General features: G+C 37.7%; 1 protein-coding gene and 1 long non-coding RNA gene across 2 annotated transcripts in view; one reads left to right on the forward strand and one right to left on the reverse strand.

Annotated features, from left to right (window-relative positions):
- The window catches only part of cand1 (cullin-associated and neddylation-dissociated 1), a 13,924-nt gene extending 10,997 nt beyond the window's left edge, over positions 1–2,927 (reverse strand). The window contains exons 1-2 of the mRNA XM_016493921.1: positions 2,624–2,927; positions 376–519 (exon numbers count right to left, since the gene is read on the reverse strand). Coding sequence (XP_016349407.1) covers positions 376–519; positions 2,624–2,691 — 212 coding nt within the window. The 5' untranslated portion in view covers positions 2,692–2,927. The remainder of the gene's footprint in view (positions 1–375; positions 520–2,623) is intronic.
- A 68-nt stretch (positions 2,928–2,995) lies between these two features.
- On the forward strand, positions 2,996–12,653 carry LOC107694274 (uncharacterized). Its single transcript, XR_001634844.1, has 3 exons — positions 2,996–3,054; positions 10,539–10,685; positions 12,563–12,653. It is a non-coding gene; the product is annotated as an uncharacterized LOC107694274 (long non-coding RNA).
- The last annotated feature ends 4,854 nt before the right edge of the window (positions 12,654–17,507 follow it).

A 17,507-nucleotide genomic window follows, 5' to 3' on the forward strand; every position in this document is an offset into this window, starting at 1 on the left:
CCGCACTATAGCGTTTCCTTGTTTACCGCTGTAAACAAAGCAGAGCCGCGCTTTATACGGAGAAGAAAATGCCCTTCAGTGCACTGAAGTACCCTTCAGTGATACATTAATATAACCCCATAAATGTAGTGCATTTTTGTACTTATTTTACTGTTTTTTTCGGGATCTACTGGGACAGTGATAAAGATCTACCAGTTGATCGTGATCGACGGGTTGGCGACCACTGCTTTAGAGAAAAGTATTATCTTTCCTATTTTTACCCAAAATAGGGTGTTGTGAGCAGTACACACGTAATGTAATTACGGTTTATTTTTACCGGTATATCGCAAACGATAAGATATCGCCCATCCCTATCAACAATGGCAACATTTTTACCATTTTACAGCCAGATTCTGAACTTCTCCATTCTTGTCCTCCAGGAGTTTTAAGATCATTTTGACCACCTTCCGTTCACTATCATCATCCAGCTTTATCGAATCCTTCTGCAATTCGGACATCAAATCATTGGTGGCCATGAATCTGAGGGAATAAACAAAAACTTATTGTGAATGACTTATCAGTTCATTTTATTATAAAGAAAAAGACGTTTCTTCTACCAAAATTTAATAACTTGTGACCAATCCCTACCATCCAACAACGTCATAAAAAGACCTGTTTTCATTATCCAACCAACTGCCAATAGATAAAAATCAATCATCAACATTTTCTTCCATTGCATATCCTGTTTCACTCATAAAAACCAACATTTTACACAAGCAATGACTAGCAGTTGCAAGGTTTTTTCTTCCCCAGAGGGGTTCCCAATGGTCCAGACACACTGACACACTTAGAGGGTTTCATTTGACTTCAGCACTAACAGAATGGTTAATGTAAAGTCACCCACGTGGCCGTAAAGTGAGACCAACCTGTATGGTGAGGCTGCTGGCATTGTCTCAAAACAAATGGGCTGACTGAAGCATTTTCACCTTTTCATCTCACTTGTCATGGTTTGCTAAATTCATAATCCACTTCTAAGATGAAACTGGAGTGGATTAAAATGAAATCTTGTCTTTGGGTGCCAACATCAAAGCCTCAGCATTGAACCTCATGTGATGTGAGTGAAAACCTTCTGCATACCCTATTACATGCCATCTCTCTTTCTTTCTCTCTCTCTCACACACACACACACACACAGACCTAAGTGCATCTGCTTTGGCATATATTTGATGGCATGGAATCTTATTCCAGCAAGAGCCTAAGAAAGAATGAATAATGCATGAGACGCACACGCTCCAACAGCAGGGTGAGAGAGGGAACGCCAGCACACACCAGCAGTGGAGACCTAGAACGGTGTGTAAGCAAAATGTTCCCAGGGGGTGAAATCTTGTGAAATTCAGAAAGAGCTGGAATGAGAACAGCAAACGGTTTGACGGAGATGACAGGCAGGCATGATTCTGGGAATATGATATGATGACTGACTGCATTAGAATTCATTTGAGAATGCCTGTCAGATATGTATAAAACTCACAAACCATTAACCTCCTGGTGGCCAGTGCTGAATATACTGACATCATTAAAAGGGAATCCCCCAACAGCAAGACAGCCTAAAATACAAATTGTAACTGTATAGACCTAATCATAACTGTATTAAACTTCCTGATAATCATTATGCTTTTTAACTGTTATCAACATATTTACATGCTTCTGGCCTTGACAGCATTTCTGACCAGGCAAGTATTCTCAGAACAAAGTCTACAAGTAACTGTCATGCAAGATTTGCTTATTGATATTGCATTTAAGTAAACTAGCTATCATTATTAATTTTTAAAAATAATTTCTTCTTCAAATGTAATCATTTGAAACAAATCATTTAACACAGTCTGACTTATCAAAGACAAGAGTCAACCACTGCATTTATGCCAGTCTACATGTCAGTACGCAAATGTAAAAATGAGAAGGTTTTCTGAAACAATGAATCCAGAGATCGTAATAAAAAGAATAACCCCTAAATTCAAGATCTGCACTTCACATCATACAAACTTCTCCAAAAAGTAGCGTATGTAGTTTAATTCCTTGCACATATCATGGACGTGCACTTATGCTAACATTAGCCGACTTACATGAACCCGAGGGGAATAAATCACATCAAGTAACGTTACGAGATATTGGACTGACTTTACAACTCTCTGCACATTCCGCCCATGGTTTGGTGTAAATTACTGTACTCGTTACGAATGATATGACCGTTTGTGTGGAGTGCCATCAAAACGAAATGCTAAAGCTAATCGGATATACTAGCGGATAGCTAGCTAACATCTATACTAAAACCCACACTTTTTGACAGCATCCGTTCCAGCAAGCAATGTCAAATTAACAATTCAAATAGTCAATTATAGCCATAAATATATTAACTGTTACCCATGCACAATTTCAAACTACAAAAAAAAAAATGGAGCCCCGCATAGTATGAGTTTGACATGCTAAGCTAAGCAGCTATATCTAAACAACAGTCGCGCTATTCGCGGCCTAAAACTTTCTGCGATCGATTCGTTATTTATTAAGACATTTAAACATCATCACAAGCCCCATAAATACACATGCATGCTCCTTAACACTCTGTCTAGGCATCTGCACTACGCCTGACCTGAAATCCTTGTCGCTGGATGTCATTTTCTCCAAAAGGTTAGAGATGTGGTAAGAGGCACTCGCCATGTTTGCAGTCTGGAAAACCACTTGTGTGTATGTTTAGGGCCAGAATTATTTAGTTCGCCTCTTTTTGGAGGTTTGAGGGGGTTGTAAATTACAAGACGAATATCCAGAGTTTGTTGTGCAGGTAGGTGATCAGCAGCAGCTGTGCGGGGAAGAGCAGACGCTCATGCCTTGAGTTTGGATGGGTTTGAATGGAGGTGCTGCTCGGCTCGGCTTCTGCAGGAGGGAGGAGCTCAGACTAGACAGGCGCTACTGTCTGTGAGAAGACAGGGTGAGAATGGGGCTGTGTTTCAAAACATTGTGAGCTGCCTACTTGGATAGCATGAGAACTCCATCTTTTGGGCATCATTTTCGTGGTAATGACAGGTAAAGGTGTTCTTATAAATATTATTTGATTGTACACAAATCATTTAGCACAACCCTTTATTGTTCTGTGCTCAAAATTAATCATACATGTGCTGTTATCTGTCCCAGAATTGTGTAGGTTAGTGGGTAAATATATAGATTAGAAAGTCAACAATTAATATAACTTGTTGGCCAAATGTTTGCTTTGTTTGTGAAGGGTCGCAAGTTATATTATATGGTACATTTGTACATTTCTTGACTGGAGAGATAGATAGATATATATATATATATATATATATATATATATAGCAATTGCCTTTACCTTTACAGTATATTATCTGTACTCCCTAAGACAGGTTTGACTTCTGGCCCGAGTGTTAGGTGTACCCTCTATGATACAATTTTTTTTGTGTGTGTGTTGTATGTCTTTTCTATAACATATAAATGCATATTTTTTTTACAGTGATCCAAAAATCTGAGATCACATCTGTTATTATTATACCAAAACAGAGGGATGAAGCAAATCTTATGCCTTTTTTTATGCAACAAAGACTTTTGCCTTAGACTTTTGGACCCTAATGTGAATTTAACACTTACAAGACATTCTTTAATTTCTTAGATTAGTTGTTCTTAGATTATAAGGAGCTGAATGTTACAGAGATACAGTATGTGTTTTTCTGTGATGGATTTTGTGTATTTGCATGATGTCTTTGCAGAAGACTGCTTTTCAGCATTGTCTGACCCACTCTTACAGTCCCAAAATATGCATTCAGCATTACAATGTCTTTTTTAATTTGTCTCTGAGATCGATATATGGTATGGTTAGATGCACTACACATTGTTTTTGACTCAGTAGGAGACAGGTCAAGTATAATTAGGATTACAGTCCTCGCACTGTTGGCGGTGCAGAGCGCGGTCATGCAGTGAAATGCACCCTTGCGCCTCCATATGCATGCAAATATATGAATCATAGAATAACTGAAGATAAAAAAGCAGTAGAAATAGTTATTGTGTGTAATGTAAATGTAATGATATACATTTTCACTGACTAAAGGTAACTTATATATAAATATCTGGCTTTGATTTCATGCTTGTCAATCCGTCAGTTTATTTTGAAGCACAACATCAAATCAATTTACCATGAAATCAGTTATGATTTCTCAGAATACCCTCAACAGCTGTGTGGAAAATGGCTCTTGGATCGACACCAGGTGGCAAAGGCATAGAAAGGAAATAAAAAGAAGATAGAAAGTGTGTGTCTGCATGCAAAAGCACAGATGATATGCGAAATAAAGCAATTTCATTCAGGACTCATTAAGTGAGTGAATTTCTTTTTCATTTATTTTAAATAGCACACTATATTGAGATTTTAAACATGTCAGTGATACATAATTACTATGCATAAAACTGAATTCTATGAGAAACCTGTCATGTTGAGATGTTGAATTTGTTGTTAGTTTTCTTTAAGAATTATAAGATATCATTTTTTGGAGTATGTATGGAATTCAAACTGCCTTTTGATTGATCTCTGTTGCAGTGGGACAAGGCTCCAGTAGGTGTCATGAGAGCGGGAGCATGAGCATGTGTGTTTGTGTGTGTTTTGGAAAGACATTGAACTGAAATGATAGAGAGAGACCTCCTGCCATTGTGGAGAAACATCTCCTTGCACTGAAATAAATCTTTATGCTATTGCCTAAGATTATCCAAGGCTTTTTCAGGAAATTATGTCCCAATTATGTTACCTCATATAGGCATTGATGTGTGATGGAAGCAGAAAAGCATGCCCATAGCTATGGCATGCCTCTTTCTGTGGTCATTAACGCTCAGATGCTTCTAGCAAAACAGGGGCAAGGGGAAGAAAAGACTGTTGTGGCCTTATTTCCAAGTCTGTGCGTAAAATTTTCTATTGTGACATAAAATGGATTACAAAAAGCAAATACGTTGATGAATATGTGACTTTTTCATGCATGCTGAAGACTTCATAAAAATGTTGACAAGCACAGAGCCCTGTTGATGTATTTCTTATTCACACAGGAAGTTGGGACAGGGAATATCCACTCTGTTGATGCTGTCTGTGAATCCATTACAAGTAACAGTTATGTAATCAGATTTTCAAATAACTTTTTCAAATAAGTTACTTTGTTTTCCCGTTTATTCACTGATACCTCTCCTGTCCCTCTGTTGAGAGAAAATGGGAGTGAGGTGCAGAGGCACTTCCTTCAGGCTGAGGCTTATCAATTTCACTTTTAGTGTGAAAGGACCTTTACAGTTGCCAAAAACATAACTTTTAGGTTTTTTGTTATTAAAAAAACAAATAATCAAGCCCAGCCCAGGTGACAAAAATAAACACAAAAGTAACATAATGCATTACTTGCCATAAAAAGTTTAATCTGATTTCTCATGAAACAAAAATTTTACATTTTAAATATTTGTATTTGCTAGCAATGCTTTTACAAACAGGTTCAATCAAACCTACACATAGACTAAAAACACAAAAAAGTGATTTCATTATGGATTTTAATAAATAAATGAAGGTTAGATAAAATATGTCCCTAAAGGTGGGTTAATAGCAATTTGAAAAATTCTTAAAAATCATTTAATTATGTAGGCAGCAATGGCTCTGTGGAGTTTAATGACAACAAGATTGAAAAGGCATAAATTGAATTTAATGATGAACCTGTTTACAATGAACCCAGGGAAGCCGTAATCGATTATCAAGTTGCAATTGTCCTTTTTATTTTCAATATTAAAAAGTCAGCCAGCATTCTGTCCTACAGCATAAACTCTCTCCCCTTTTCTGCTCTCAATTGCTTTCTCAAACTTTTCCCCCAATTCTCTGCTACATGCAATTTGGAAATTACAAATGACCTCTTGTTTTGAAAGGACTGCAATCTATGGACCATTAATGATTTATTCAATTGAGGTAATTGCGTTCTACTCAAGCAATGGCCACCCCTTGTTGCACTTAACATTAAAATTAAATTTAATTTCCTGGCCCAACACTCAACTTAAATTGCTAGTCAAGTAACAGACGCATTAACCTGAAGAGGAAAAAAAAAGGAATTCATGGGCCACATTGGATGTCAGCTGTGAATACATGGTAATAGCAAAGATGTTATTTGTTCAATATAAAGAGCCTCAAGGCAAAGTCTCAGGAGAGCACTTCATTACTGCAGGCTCCTATACATATAAACATTATCTTCTACCTCATCCTCACTATCTCAAAGAAGCACACGGATGACTGTGAAATAGCAACATGGCTCATTTCATCACCCCCTGTTCTGTTTTATTAAATGTGAAGTGTGTGATTTCACATTGAGGAAGAAACTGAAATTTAAGTGGTTATTTTCATCATCATGTTTTTGTTTAACTATTCATTTAAGCTGGGCTAAAGAGAATGTGTAACATCCACATTATTACACACTTCACCTTTATCAAACTGTTTACCTCAGCTGACTTTATTAAGGAAAGACAGACAGAGACAAAGAGACACAGCAAGAGAGAGAGACAATTCGCACTGTGCTACATTGACTCATCAGAAGTGTTTGTCTTCATATTTCCTCTCCAGGTTCAAGTAAAATTACTCAAAGCTTCAAACTCTGCTTTTTAATATGGACACCATGTTGCTTCCGACAGCTGCTTAGTCAAAGTATTTTATATCCACATCTGAATTACTATCTTAATTAGAGTCATTGTTACAGCAGCATTAATCAGACTGAAATATGGCACTGACCTAAAATACTCATTCCGACAGCGTTTACAAAGCCTTTACAGATGCTACATGTGGCGTATGTCCTCAGTGTTTGACCCATCACCACATACTTGTCAAGAGCCTCTCAGTTTATGATTGGTCAACAGCAGCTAAATTAAATGCAAGGGGCAATTATACAAGGTCATGTATTCTTAGACAGTGTCTCTGCACACATCCATCATCCTCCTTGAGTCTGTCTATCACAGTGTCTGATCTAGCTCTTCATCACCGCTGCTCTCTTTACGGCCTCTCTCTCTGCCTCCTGATTCACAGTGAGAAATAGCTCAGAGCCCTCAAGGGAGGTAGCCCGCAGGAGCGAGTGCGAGTGTATAGGTGTATGAGTGTGTGGCCTCATTGCAGACATGCTCTCTGATTAATCAATGCCTTAAACACAGAGCACAACGGAATAGCCCAAAGGCTCCCAAAGGGGATGTAATGCAAGGTATAAAGCACCTTCCAGCACAACCTCTTTGAACTCACCATCTGCTCCGAGACCTCAGGTGGATGGAGAACATATACGTCACCGATTAACGATCTTCAACAAGTACAGACCCCTGAACAAGGGTAAGATACCTAAATATACACTGATTCTGAAAGGGTTTACCATATCATTTACATGGCTTTCAGTTAAACCTTGAGGCAATGGCTTAGTGGTCAGTGCAGGGACAAGACAACCATAGACATGGATGGAGACAGGTTCTTCCCAATATTCGGATTTGCTCTATACTGATATGGGTATTTTATTAATTACATTTAGTTCCCTACATTCAAAAACTCCAACTGTGGTCCTTATGTGGATGAAGCAGGTCCTATTCCCTAGCCAACACTTAAATTTGTTCCACCGTTGCTATAAAAATAAGGCTAAAACTAATAATGGCACTCATTTATTGGCGTTCCTGAATTTATTATGTCGGATAAATACAATCATGCAAAAGTTGTTTCTGGTTCACCGATCTAATTGGTCAAGCAGCGTTTCATATGGTCGAGTGGTCATATAAGAGTACAATATCACTGGGACTTGCTTGTTTGTTGTGTTTGTCAGTGACACTTTCTGCAGGTTACATTGCTATGCCAGTAGGTGGCAGTAATTGACTGTTTTTGTGATTGAGACATTGAATCATTCATTCAAACTATTTGTTCAAAAACACTGGTTCATTCAGGAACGAATCAAGGGAACAAATCAAGTGTTAGGCTGTGTCCGAAATCGCATACTCTCATGAGTAGGTACTTATTCTAAATAAGTAATTACTTTGCGGCCGCTAAAAAAGTATGTTCTATATAGTATGAATCTGTGTAGTATGAATGTAATCTGGACATACTACATTCGCCATGTTGTCATTGTCACGTGACCGATCAGCTTCACTTCACTATTTACAAATCCTCTCCCGTGGCCTTATGGGGTAGTATAATAATTTATGTTTCCTGATTTAAGAAACCTCCATGAATTTAGTGTCATCCAGTAAACAGAGGTGGTAGAAAATCATGTCCTCTGTAATTCATCACTTGACATTGTCATGTTCTTTCCAGCAGATTTTGGCCTTGCCTAATTAGACTCATTCTTGGCCAACCCACTCTTATTCTCAACACATTTAGCTAATTAAAGAGCTTAATCTAATTCACATTTGATTAACCAAGAACCCAATGAAGCCTTAATGTTGACAGCAAGACCTCGGAGAAAGCTGTTTTCGAAAGCTGGTGATTTAATTGGGTTTGAAATTTAAGAACCGCAGGCCACGTGTGATCATATTTTATTTCATAATTTGGTCTGTCTCTAAAACTGATAGCAATGTCTCTGTTGGCTAACAGCTATTTGAGTTGGAAATATATGTTGAAGTGGATATTTATTCTGTTTGTGAGGCAGAAAGACATTCTGTACTAAGATGAACCAGTTTAATAATGCAGAGAAATTCTCAATGAAATATCTAAGAATCAAAGCAATATGTGACTGTACTGTTTAACATTTTTCTTATTTTAAAGAACAATACTGTTCAATACTGTTTTGTCACAGGGACACAAACAACCATTTTGTATTCAGGTGGTCTTCTGAGAATTGATGTTTGTAGTGCTTGCATAACAACTGTCTTATTAAAAAGTGCTCTCTCTGCATCCCTTGTTTGCTAAAGCAATCACATACTCACACAAAGTCACATAGAGCATGTAAGAAATCCACAAAGGATTCATCTGTAAAGAATATCAAAGAGAGCTGTGGGTTTTTTGTTTGAGCAGTAAATAAAGGCTATTGAATTCTCTGGTACTTCTAAGTTTATTTGAAAGATTTTTTTTTTGCATCAAGAAGCCACGAAGATCAAAAGGCAAGGAGTTTTTCCAAAGTTTAATTAATAAAAAGCATCATTTAAAACCATATATGAGACAGAGAAATGATAAATGCATTGATAATTGATCAAGAAATTTGTAGTTGCCTTGATTAAAATGAGATGAGAATCAGGACAGTTTGAGTACATAATGTTTTTTTTCTCAACAATTGCTTATTCAGTGAATGAAATGCTGCACTGTTCTTGCGTAACATCAGGCCTTTGTCATTGTCACGTGACCGATCAGCTTCACTTCACTATTTACAAATCCTCTCCCGTGGCCTTATGGGGTAGTATAATAATTTATGTTTCCTGATTTAAGAAACCTCCATGAATTTAGTGTCATCCAGTAAACAGAGGTGGTAGAAAATCATGTCCTCTGTAATTCATCACTTGACATTGTCATGTTCTTTCCAGCAGATTTTGGCCTTGCCTAATTAGACTCATTCTTGGCCAACCCACTCTTATTCTCAACACATTTAGCTAATTAAAGAGCTTAATCTAATTCACATTTGATTAACCAAGAACCCAATGAAGCCTTAATGTTGACAGCAAGACCTCGGAGAAAGCTGTTTTCGAAAGCTGGTGATTTAATTGGGTTTGAAATTTAAGAACCGCAGGCCACGTGTGATCATATTTTATTTCATAATTTGGTCTGTCTCTAAAACTGATAGCAATGTCTCTGTTGGCTAACAGCTATTTGAGTTGGAAATATATGTTGAAGTGGATATTTATTCTGTTTGTGAGGCAGAAAGACATTCTGTACTAAGATGAACCAGTTTAATAATGCAGAGAAATTCTCAATGAAATATCTAAGAATCAAAGCAATATGTGACTGTACTGTTTAACATTTTTCTTATTTTAAAGAACAATACTGTTCAATACTGTTTTGTCACAGGGACACAAACAACCATTTTGTATTCAGGTGGTCTTCTGAGAATTGATGTTTGTAGTGCTTGCATAACAACTGTCTTATTAAAAAGTGCTCTCTCTGCATCCCTTGTTTGCTAAAGCAATCACATACTCACACAAAGTCACATAGAGCATGTAAGAAATCCACAAAGGATTCATCTGTAAAGAATATCAAAGAGAGCTGTGGGTTTTTTGTTTGAGCAGTAAATAAAGGCTATTGAATTCTCTGGTACTTCTAAGTTTATTTGAAAGATTTTTTTTTTGCATCAAGAAGCCACGAAGATCAAAAGGCAAGGAGTTTTTCCAAAGTTTAATTAATAAAAAGCATCATTTAAAACCATATATGAGACAGAGAAATGATAAATGCATTGATAATTGATCAAGAAATTTGTAGTTGCCTTGATTAAAATGAGATGAGAATCAGGACAGTTTGAGTACATAATGTTTTTTTTCTCAACAATTGCTTATTCAGTGAATGAAATGCTGCACTGTTCTTGCGTAACATCAGGCCTTTGTCTCCTCTCTTTCAGAGGTTGTACTGGTACATTTATTGATCTCCTCGTCTAGTGATTCAGATGCTTGGGGCCTTTGTGTTTTTTTACTTCATTGTCCATTTCAGCACAGAAGCAAACATTGCAAGGAGTTCTGTGAACTTATGATTCGTATGATAACTTAAGGTGCGTTATTGAACATCCTGGTCACTTTTTTTAAAATAATACAAATGTATGTGAACTGGGGCTTTCAAGCCCCAAAATGACAGAACGTCACCATCACATCAGCGTCAAAAAAGTGTCTATATGACTTGAACGCTATATTCCATGTCATGCAATAGGCTTGTGTGACAAACAGACTTAAATCATTAAGTCTTGAAAAAGTGATGATTTAAATCATTAGCTGAAAATCTTGACAGCCATTCTAGTATCATTCTTTTAAATTAGATTATTTAAATGAATCAGTTCACAAGACCGGTCAGAATGATTTGTATCTTAAACTGATCCACTTTTCATTCTCAACTCAGTAACTCTGTGATTTTGGTCTGTTCTTCACACAAAGCTATCATAAGACTGATGAGGCTTATGAATTTTCTAATGCTTTTAGGGGTCTTTACATCCTATTTTAAGGTTAGTCCCATTTCATAGTAATTGCATGAAAAAGACCTAACAAAATTTCTTTACAAAAGAAGCCATACAGGTTTGGAACGAAAAGATGGTGAGTAAATGATGACAGAATTTCATTTTCAGGTGATTTCATCCTACCAAACATGATTCATAATGGAGCATTCATTAATGGATTTAAGGCCTTGGGGAGATTACTTTGAGTCATCACAGACAGTACATTTAAAACTTTCAGAGGTTAAAAGGTACAGAAGCACACAATGATGTCATGAGTTGTCATGATGCATTTGGATTAGTGGCTGACTCTTCATTGGATGTTTCTAGGCCTTACAGCAGAACACAGCACAAAACCCTACTGTGCCTTCAAGTTTTGCAGTTGCTGCTAGTTGTCATTTTGATACATTGAACATCAGGGTACTTGACAAGCCTTAGATGGGGAAGGCAAATAAAGACAAAATTATTGCCGGCCATTTCTGACACCGCAGAGGATGCGTGACTATACTGTCTAGAGCGATGGGTCTCATAGGGACTGTTCTCTACACTCCAGCAGTGCCAAACAAGAGTGAAAATAGTACTGACTATTTTATATATCTTTGTGAACATGTCAATGTTGACAGAACTTCTCTCATTACAAAATTTGACAGTATTTTAATGCCTTTCTAGGATTTCTTTTATATAATGTCATAATTGACAATTATTAGCTTCTTGCTAGCCCACTAGAAAGGGTCTATGCTATAAAAAACCCAACATACACGCTTCACCTTGATAGAAAGTGCTTCAGAAACCACAAGAATTAATCTGTTTGTAGGACAGCTTCGAGCTTCTTTACTTTTGTTCCTACTAAGGCAGAAATGGTATATGAGGCAGGGACGTCTTCCAGGAGCTTCAACATTGTTCATAAAAAACTCCAAGGACTGTCACACAAAGTCAATAGCCTCGTCTAGTCATGGTGATGCTGAATTACTTTTGAATATTTTGTTCTTAATTTCTCCCTGAGTAGTTGTTTTTCACTTTCTCTTGATTTTCTCCTTGGCTTCATCTTGGCTTTTCAATATCTGTCCCTCAGCAGCTTATTGGCTGCTAAGAGAAAGTACACCGCCACTGGATTTTTATTTGCCCATGCATACAAGAAGTGTAATGGGCACTAAAGCGCTCTGATTGAAGCAGAAATCATATTGCCTTTGATTGCCCCATGAGACTTAAAGAGCTGCCACATGGCCGTGAATTACATTGTGCACAGGCAGCCATGGTGCGAAGCCTAGCCTTTCTCAGCAGCAGCGGGAGCCGGTCTCTACTGCAAGACCTGCATGCGAATTTGCGATTTCAGCTTCCTCGGCAGACCCTCGGGTACCTCCTCAGAAGCAAAGAAATTCGTTTTTTTTCCCATCTGTACATTCACCATCTTTCCTGTATTCTTTATTTATGCCCCCTCTCTTTAGACTCCATCTGCTCAACTCTACAGACGTACAGTACAGAGAGCTTCACTGGCCTTGCACGCTGCTGAGAGTGAATGGGAATTCAACAAAGGCATGCTGGGTGTGTATTTAAAGTTGGGTATAACCGTGTGTCCTGCCTGAAAGTTCATCTCATGAATCACAGTTGGGTGAATGACTGTTATTAGCATTGACAGTTAAGAGCAGTAATGGCGGCCTGCTTGTCTTTTGATTACACCTTCAAATGAGGCAGTCCATCATTCAGTATGCAAGTATGCCAATACTTAGACAAGACGTCAAGATCAATGCCTGCTGATTGTTATTTCATAACAACTGCATGGTAATTACAGAGTGTTATAATAATTGCTAAACATGGTCAATTATGTACAACCACAGTGGACAGGTTGAATAGCGAAAGTTGATTTAAAATACACACTTGTTGTAGCAGCTCTGCAACATCGCTCTGTGATTCATCTCATCAAAGTCTCTCAGAAACATGTTCGCATTAATATCCATCAAAATGTGACAATAATTGTGTTGCTGTCTTCCTCTGCAGTTAAATGAAACTGTATAATGGACAAGGTGGATGACAAGTTAAATTGCCTGGAAGGTAAAAGCTGAAATGTTTGAACCATGATGGAAAAATTGTGAAATGTTTGCAACTTTTTGGAAATCGTTATTCAGGACGTGTCGTCAGCACTGTGCTTCTGAAGAACGAGAAACACTGTTCAATTATGAAGCTATTTCTAAAGAGAACAGCTATTCCCTTTGCAGTTATGACTTTCTCATTATTACTATTCTAATATAAAATGGCAACGTTTAAGAATCAATGCATAAAACTGTATTTTGTTATGAACTGCTGTGTTATTGAACTGCTATTCCTTGATAATAATTTAGGGTTTTGTCCAATACAATAATGAAAACTGGTTTGTAATGAGAGATAGGATGAGTCAAATAACTGCTATGCCTCATTAATTTTATAAAGCCACCATATGAAGGCCCAAAAAGTGCCACATTTTGCATCATGCATCATTAACGGAACAGATTAGGTATGACTAACCAATCTAAACATTGGATGCTCATGAATCTATCCAGGTGAAAACTCTAAGCAAACCATAATTTTTATCCAGAAATTCCTTAACTCTCTATTGTCTTGAGGAGGCATTTGTTCAAACACTAACCTATAGTGTAAGCTAAAAAAAATCTTACATTTATGTTGAAGTGCTGTATTGGAAAATATAGTGCAAAAACAGGTGCTGAAAACAAAAAATGTCCTTGACGATACCTCTAAATGTAGTTTTCTGGACTCCGCTCACCACCCCTTAAAGACTGGGGTCACAAAACAGCATTTTACATGCAGCCTTGAGTAGTCATCCTCTGGTGCGATGTGAATATATAATCTCCAAGTAGAATCCTTCCCAAGTGTAATAAAATACCATCCTCACTTCTGCCCTGCTTCTCAACATCTTCACCTCTACACCGACCAGTGAAAACCATTAGGCCTTGGGAGCCACTAAGTAAGGGCATCGCATTCCCTCATGCTAACCCCCCTTCCTCCTTCCACTTCCTGTCTGCTGTATCATGTCAGAGGATGATGTGCTACTCGGTATGCAGCCCGAGGGACGAATGGATGGACGGCATAATGGAAGAATGGACTCAGAATGAGGATAAGCTCTGCCCGACCCGACTCATTACAGACTGGCCTTGCCCCGTAGTCTACGCTCCGGCACGCATGAAGCCGCCAGGGCACCCCGGTGGATGGATGGACAGGGAATGAGAAGGGGGAGGGAACACATAAGGAATAAAAAAAACAGCAGGGTCTGAGAAAAAGTAGGCCGATGATGATGTGTCACAATGCCCACTTAGAAGCAGCGTCACCTAACCTACATTTATCTGGATACCTTTTTCTCAGTGGCTGTGTATTAGATGTGTACATGCTGGCAGAAGCATGAAGCGCCATGTTGCTTTATGCCAGCGGTAATGGAGACCACCAACATAGACAGCAACCCACTGTTTAGGGCAGTAGGGTTAAATGCAAGGAGTGCTCCCTAAAGAGAACTAAAAAAAAGCACAATATGCTGGAAATTGTTTTTCATACAACTGTTTTTGTAAAAATCTAATACTAATAATTGTTTTTCCAGTGTTTGTTCATCCAGTGCTGTTGAACTTAATTAAAAATAACAGCAGATGTGATTGGGATCAGATGTGAATATTTACTCATATAAAACTAAATATTTAACTGATTGCATTAACTGAAGTATTTGTTTTTCTCTTTGCTGTGCATATATTTAGTCCTTAATCCAGTAACATCTAAAACCTCTATGAGGCTGAAAATGTTACATAAGCAGATATAATTAAATTACCAGCTCACTGAAATAAACGGTTAATTAAAGTTTGAGTTCAGCACATTATAGGTTCTCGAAACCCACTCACTAGGAGATAGTTAAAGGTTGAAACTGTAAACTGCTGCACAATTACTGAAGGTGGGCTGATGCTTACTGCATGCCACGGACAACAGTTTGGTAGAAAGATTAATGCAGCTTTCATAAATTACAAATAGATGCTGGAAACACTGAGATATGAATCATGTTCCTAATTTTTTAGTTCACACAGGTGGATAAAGAGTGGTGGAAAAAGATATTTAAAATGTGTAAAAAGGCCACTTTAATGAATTTAATATTACTGAACATCATTCATTAGTGGTGGTATTTGCCTATCTGGCCATGGGTTTAGAATAAAACACACTTAAGTAAGGTTAAACTAAACACTTGTCTAAAAGCACTCCATTAAAGGTATACACTTCTGCAAGAGAACATAATGCTTTGCAATGAACAGCCATTCAGAACCATTTACAGTTACAGAGGGTTATAAGAATACACTTTTGAATAACTCTTGTGCCATTTTCTACACTTTGATTTATTGAATGTAAAAATATCAAGTAAAAAAGTACTAAAATACCTTGAATCTTGAATACAAACACTTGAACACTTGTGTCAAAACAAGTGGCATTTACTTTGAAATGTCAGACAGAAGGTTTTCAAATATTGATAATATTTTAAAACAAAATGTTTTTCATAATAATAAAATTATTTTTACAAAAACAACACACATTTTTCAAGAATTTCAGAAAAGAGTATCCAATGACAATTTTTTTCTTTTTAAGTTATCACATATCAAAATGACTTTTAATTCAGAAACTGAAAGCAACATCATAGTAGATCAAGTCATTTTATGAATGGCATTTTAATTTATTTTTTTGAATTGCATACTACATCCAGACAAAAAAATGAATGTAATAATGTTATTGACCCATTTGCTGTTTATTTGATTTTATAATTAACAGCCTTAATAGTCCAGATGAAAAATGTATTACATTAAATTGATCCTGTTGAAACATCTGACCTAAATGAAAAGCATACTATGTTTTACGTGACTAGAAAAGTAATAAACCTTCACAAAGGCAAAAAATATCCATTCCAGGGGGCAAATATTGTCTCCAAATATAAAAAAGTTCATTTCTGACACTGCCTCAAACCCACATCAACAACCCACCCCATTAAGATGTGAATGAATAAGACCACACACACACTTTTAAAACAGTGGAATAGACCATTAGCCCCAGTGCACACAATTACACTTCATTTAGACTACAGACTAACAGAAACGTATTGTGGAGTGACGGTTACATTTGCAGCCTACTAGGTCTGCAATGTGAAGCTTTAACGCGACAAAATAATGAGAAAATTCTAGGCTTGGAGAAGGTAGGAAAGGGAAAGACTTTATTGTAGTGGGTACCTTCACGTTCGTGTGTCTGTTCACACCCCCAGCTCAGCTCCACAACGAGGCTGAGGGAGACACGGCGTTCAATTACACCGGTTGCCAGTGAATAGAAGGGACGAGGCGCGGGGAAATACACGCCTGTGCCGTCAGTGAAATGCGCCTGAGATTTAGCCCCTGAATGCACACGACGCCACCGAAATGCCGGGCTGGAAGAAAAATATCCCCGCTTGCCTGCAAGCCGACCAAGAAGGAGGTATGAAAAGCAGTGCTTTAATAGTTTTGCTTTTTGCACGAGCGTTGTTTCAGGGGCGCGTTCTGCTTATTGTTATGGTCTAGCGGGTTGTTTGTTACACTATAACTGTTGATGTTTGGCGCGAAATGTTTGGAACGTTCGGCGCTACGTTGTATCAACTTTTTCCTGGTGATCAGTGGATTGAAAGATAATACCGCGCCCGCCGTGAGGAATTCCGTAGTAATGCACTTGCTCGACCGGTTTCTTTCCTTAAATCGACATTTTAAAGGCTGTTTACGCTTACTTTCCTCTTTTATTGCTTCCTTTATTTTTGGTAGAATACATTTGGACCTCTGTTGTTGCCAATGCACCGCCCATATTGATAGTAGCCTATAGATAGTATATGTTCATAGTACTCAGTTTTAAAAATGTTGCCTCTACAGTCATGACATTTCTGTCGCTTCCACTTGGCTTGGCTGATAACCATGTGTATGCGGTATGTGACAGTTCATTTCCTATTCGTAAACCGAATGTATAATACACACCAATGGAATCGTGTGATTGTAATTGTATGTCTGTCATATGGGCTTATCCTTTTGCTTTAAAAGTCTCCATAGCCGTAGGGCATGAATTGCAGCTCGTTGCTGTCTGTAGCCGTTGTTATTTAACGTTTAAGGTGTGTAAATAGAAATGTTCGCTAATGGTGTTGATTTTTCCTCACGCACAGGTGATTTTGCGTTAGAATTCGGCGACAGAATTTCACTGTTCAGAACCTAATGAAATCTTATCCATCACAGCCATGCATGTCGAGTGGAACGGGTCTGAATGGTCAGGGGAAGAAGTCAGGCGCACTTGCCCACAGCTAACAGGCAGAGTACACCGAGCACGGGTTTATAATGAATCAAATCAAAGCAGAGTGGAATGATCATGTTTCAAAGG

Source organism: Sinocyclocheilus anshuiensis, unplaced genomic scaffold, assembly GCF_001515605.1.
Source record: "Sinocyclocheilus anshuiensis isolate Anshui unplaced genomic scaffold, SAMN03320099.WGS_v1.1 scaffold1316, whole genome shotgun sequence".
Classification (NCBI taxonomy): Eukaryota; Metazoa; Chordata; class Actinopteri; order Cypriniformes; family Cyprinidae; genus Sinocyclocheilus; species Sinocyclocheilus anshuiensis.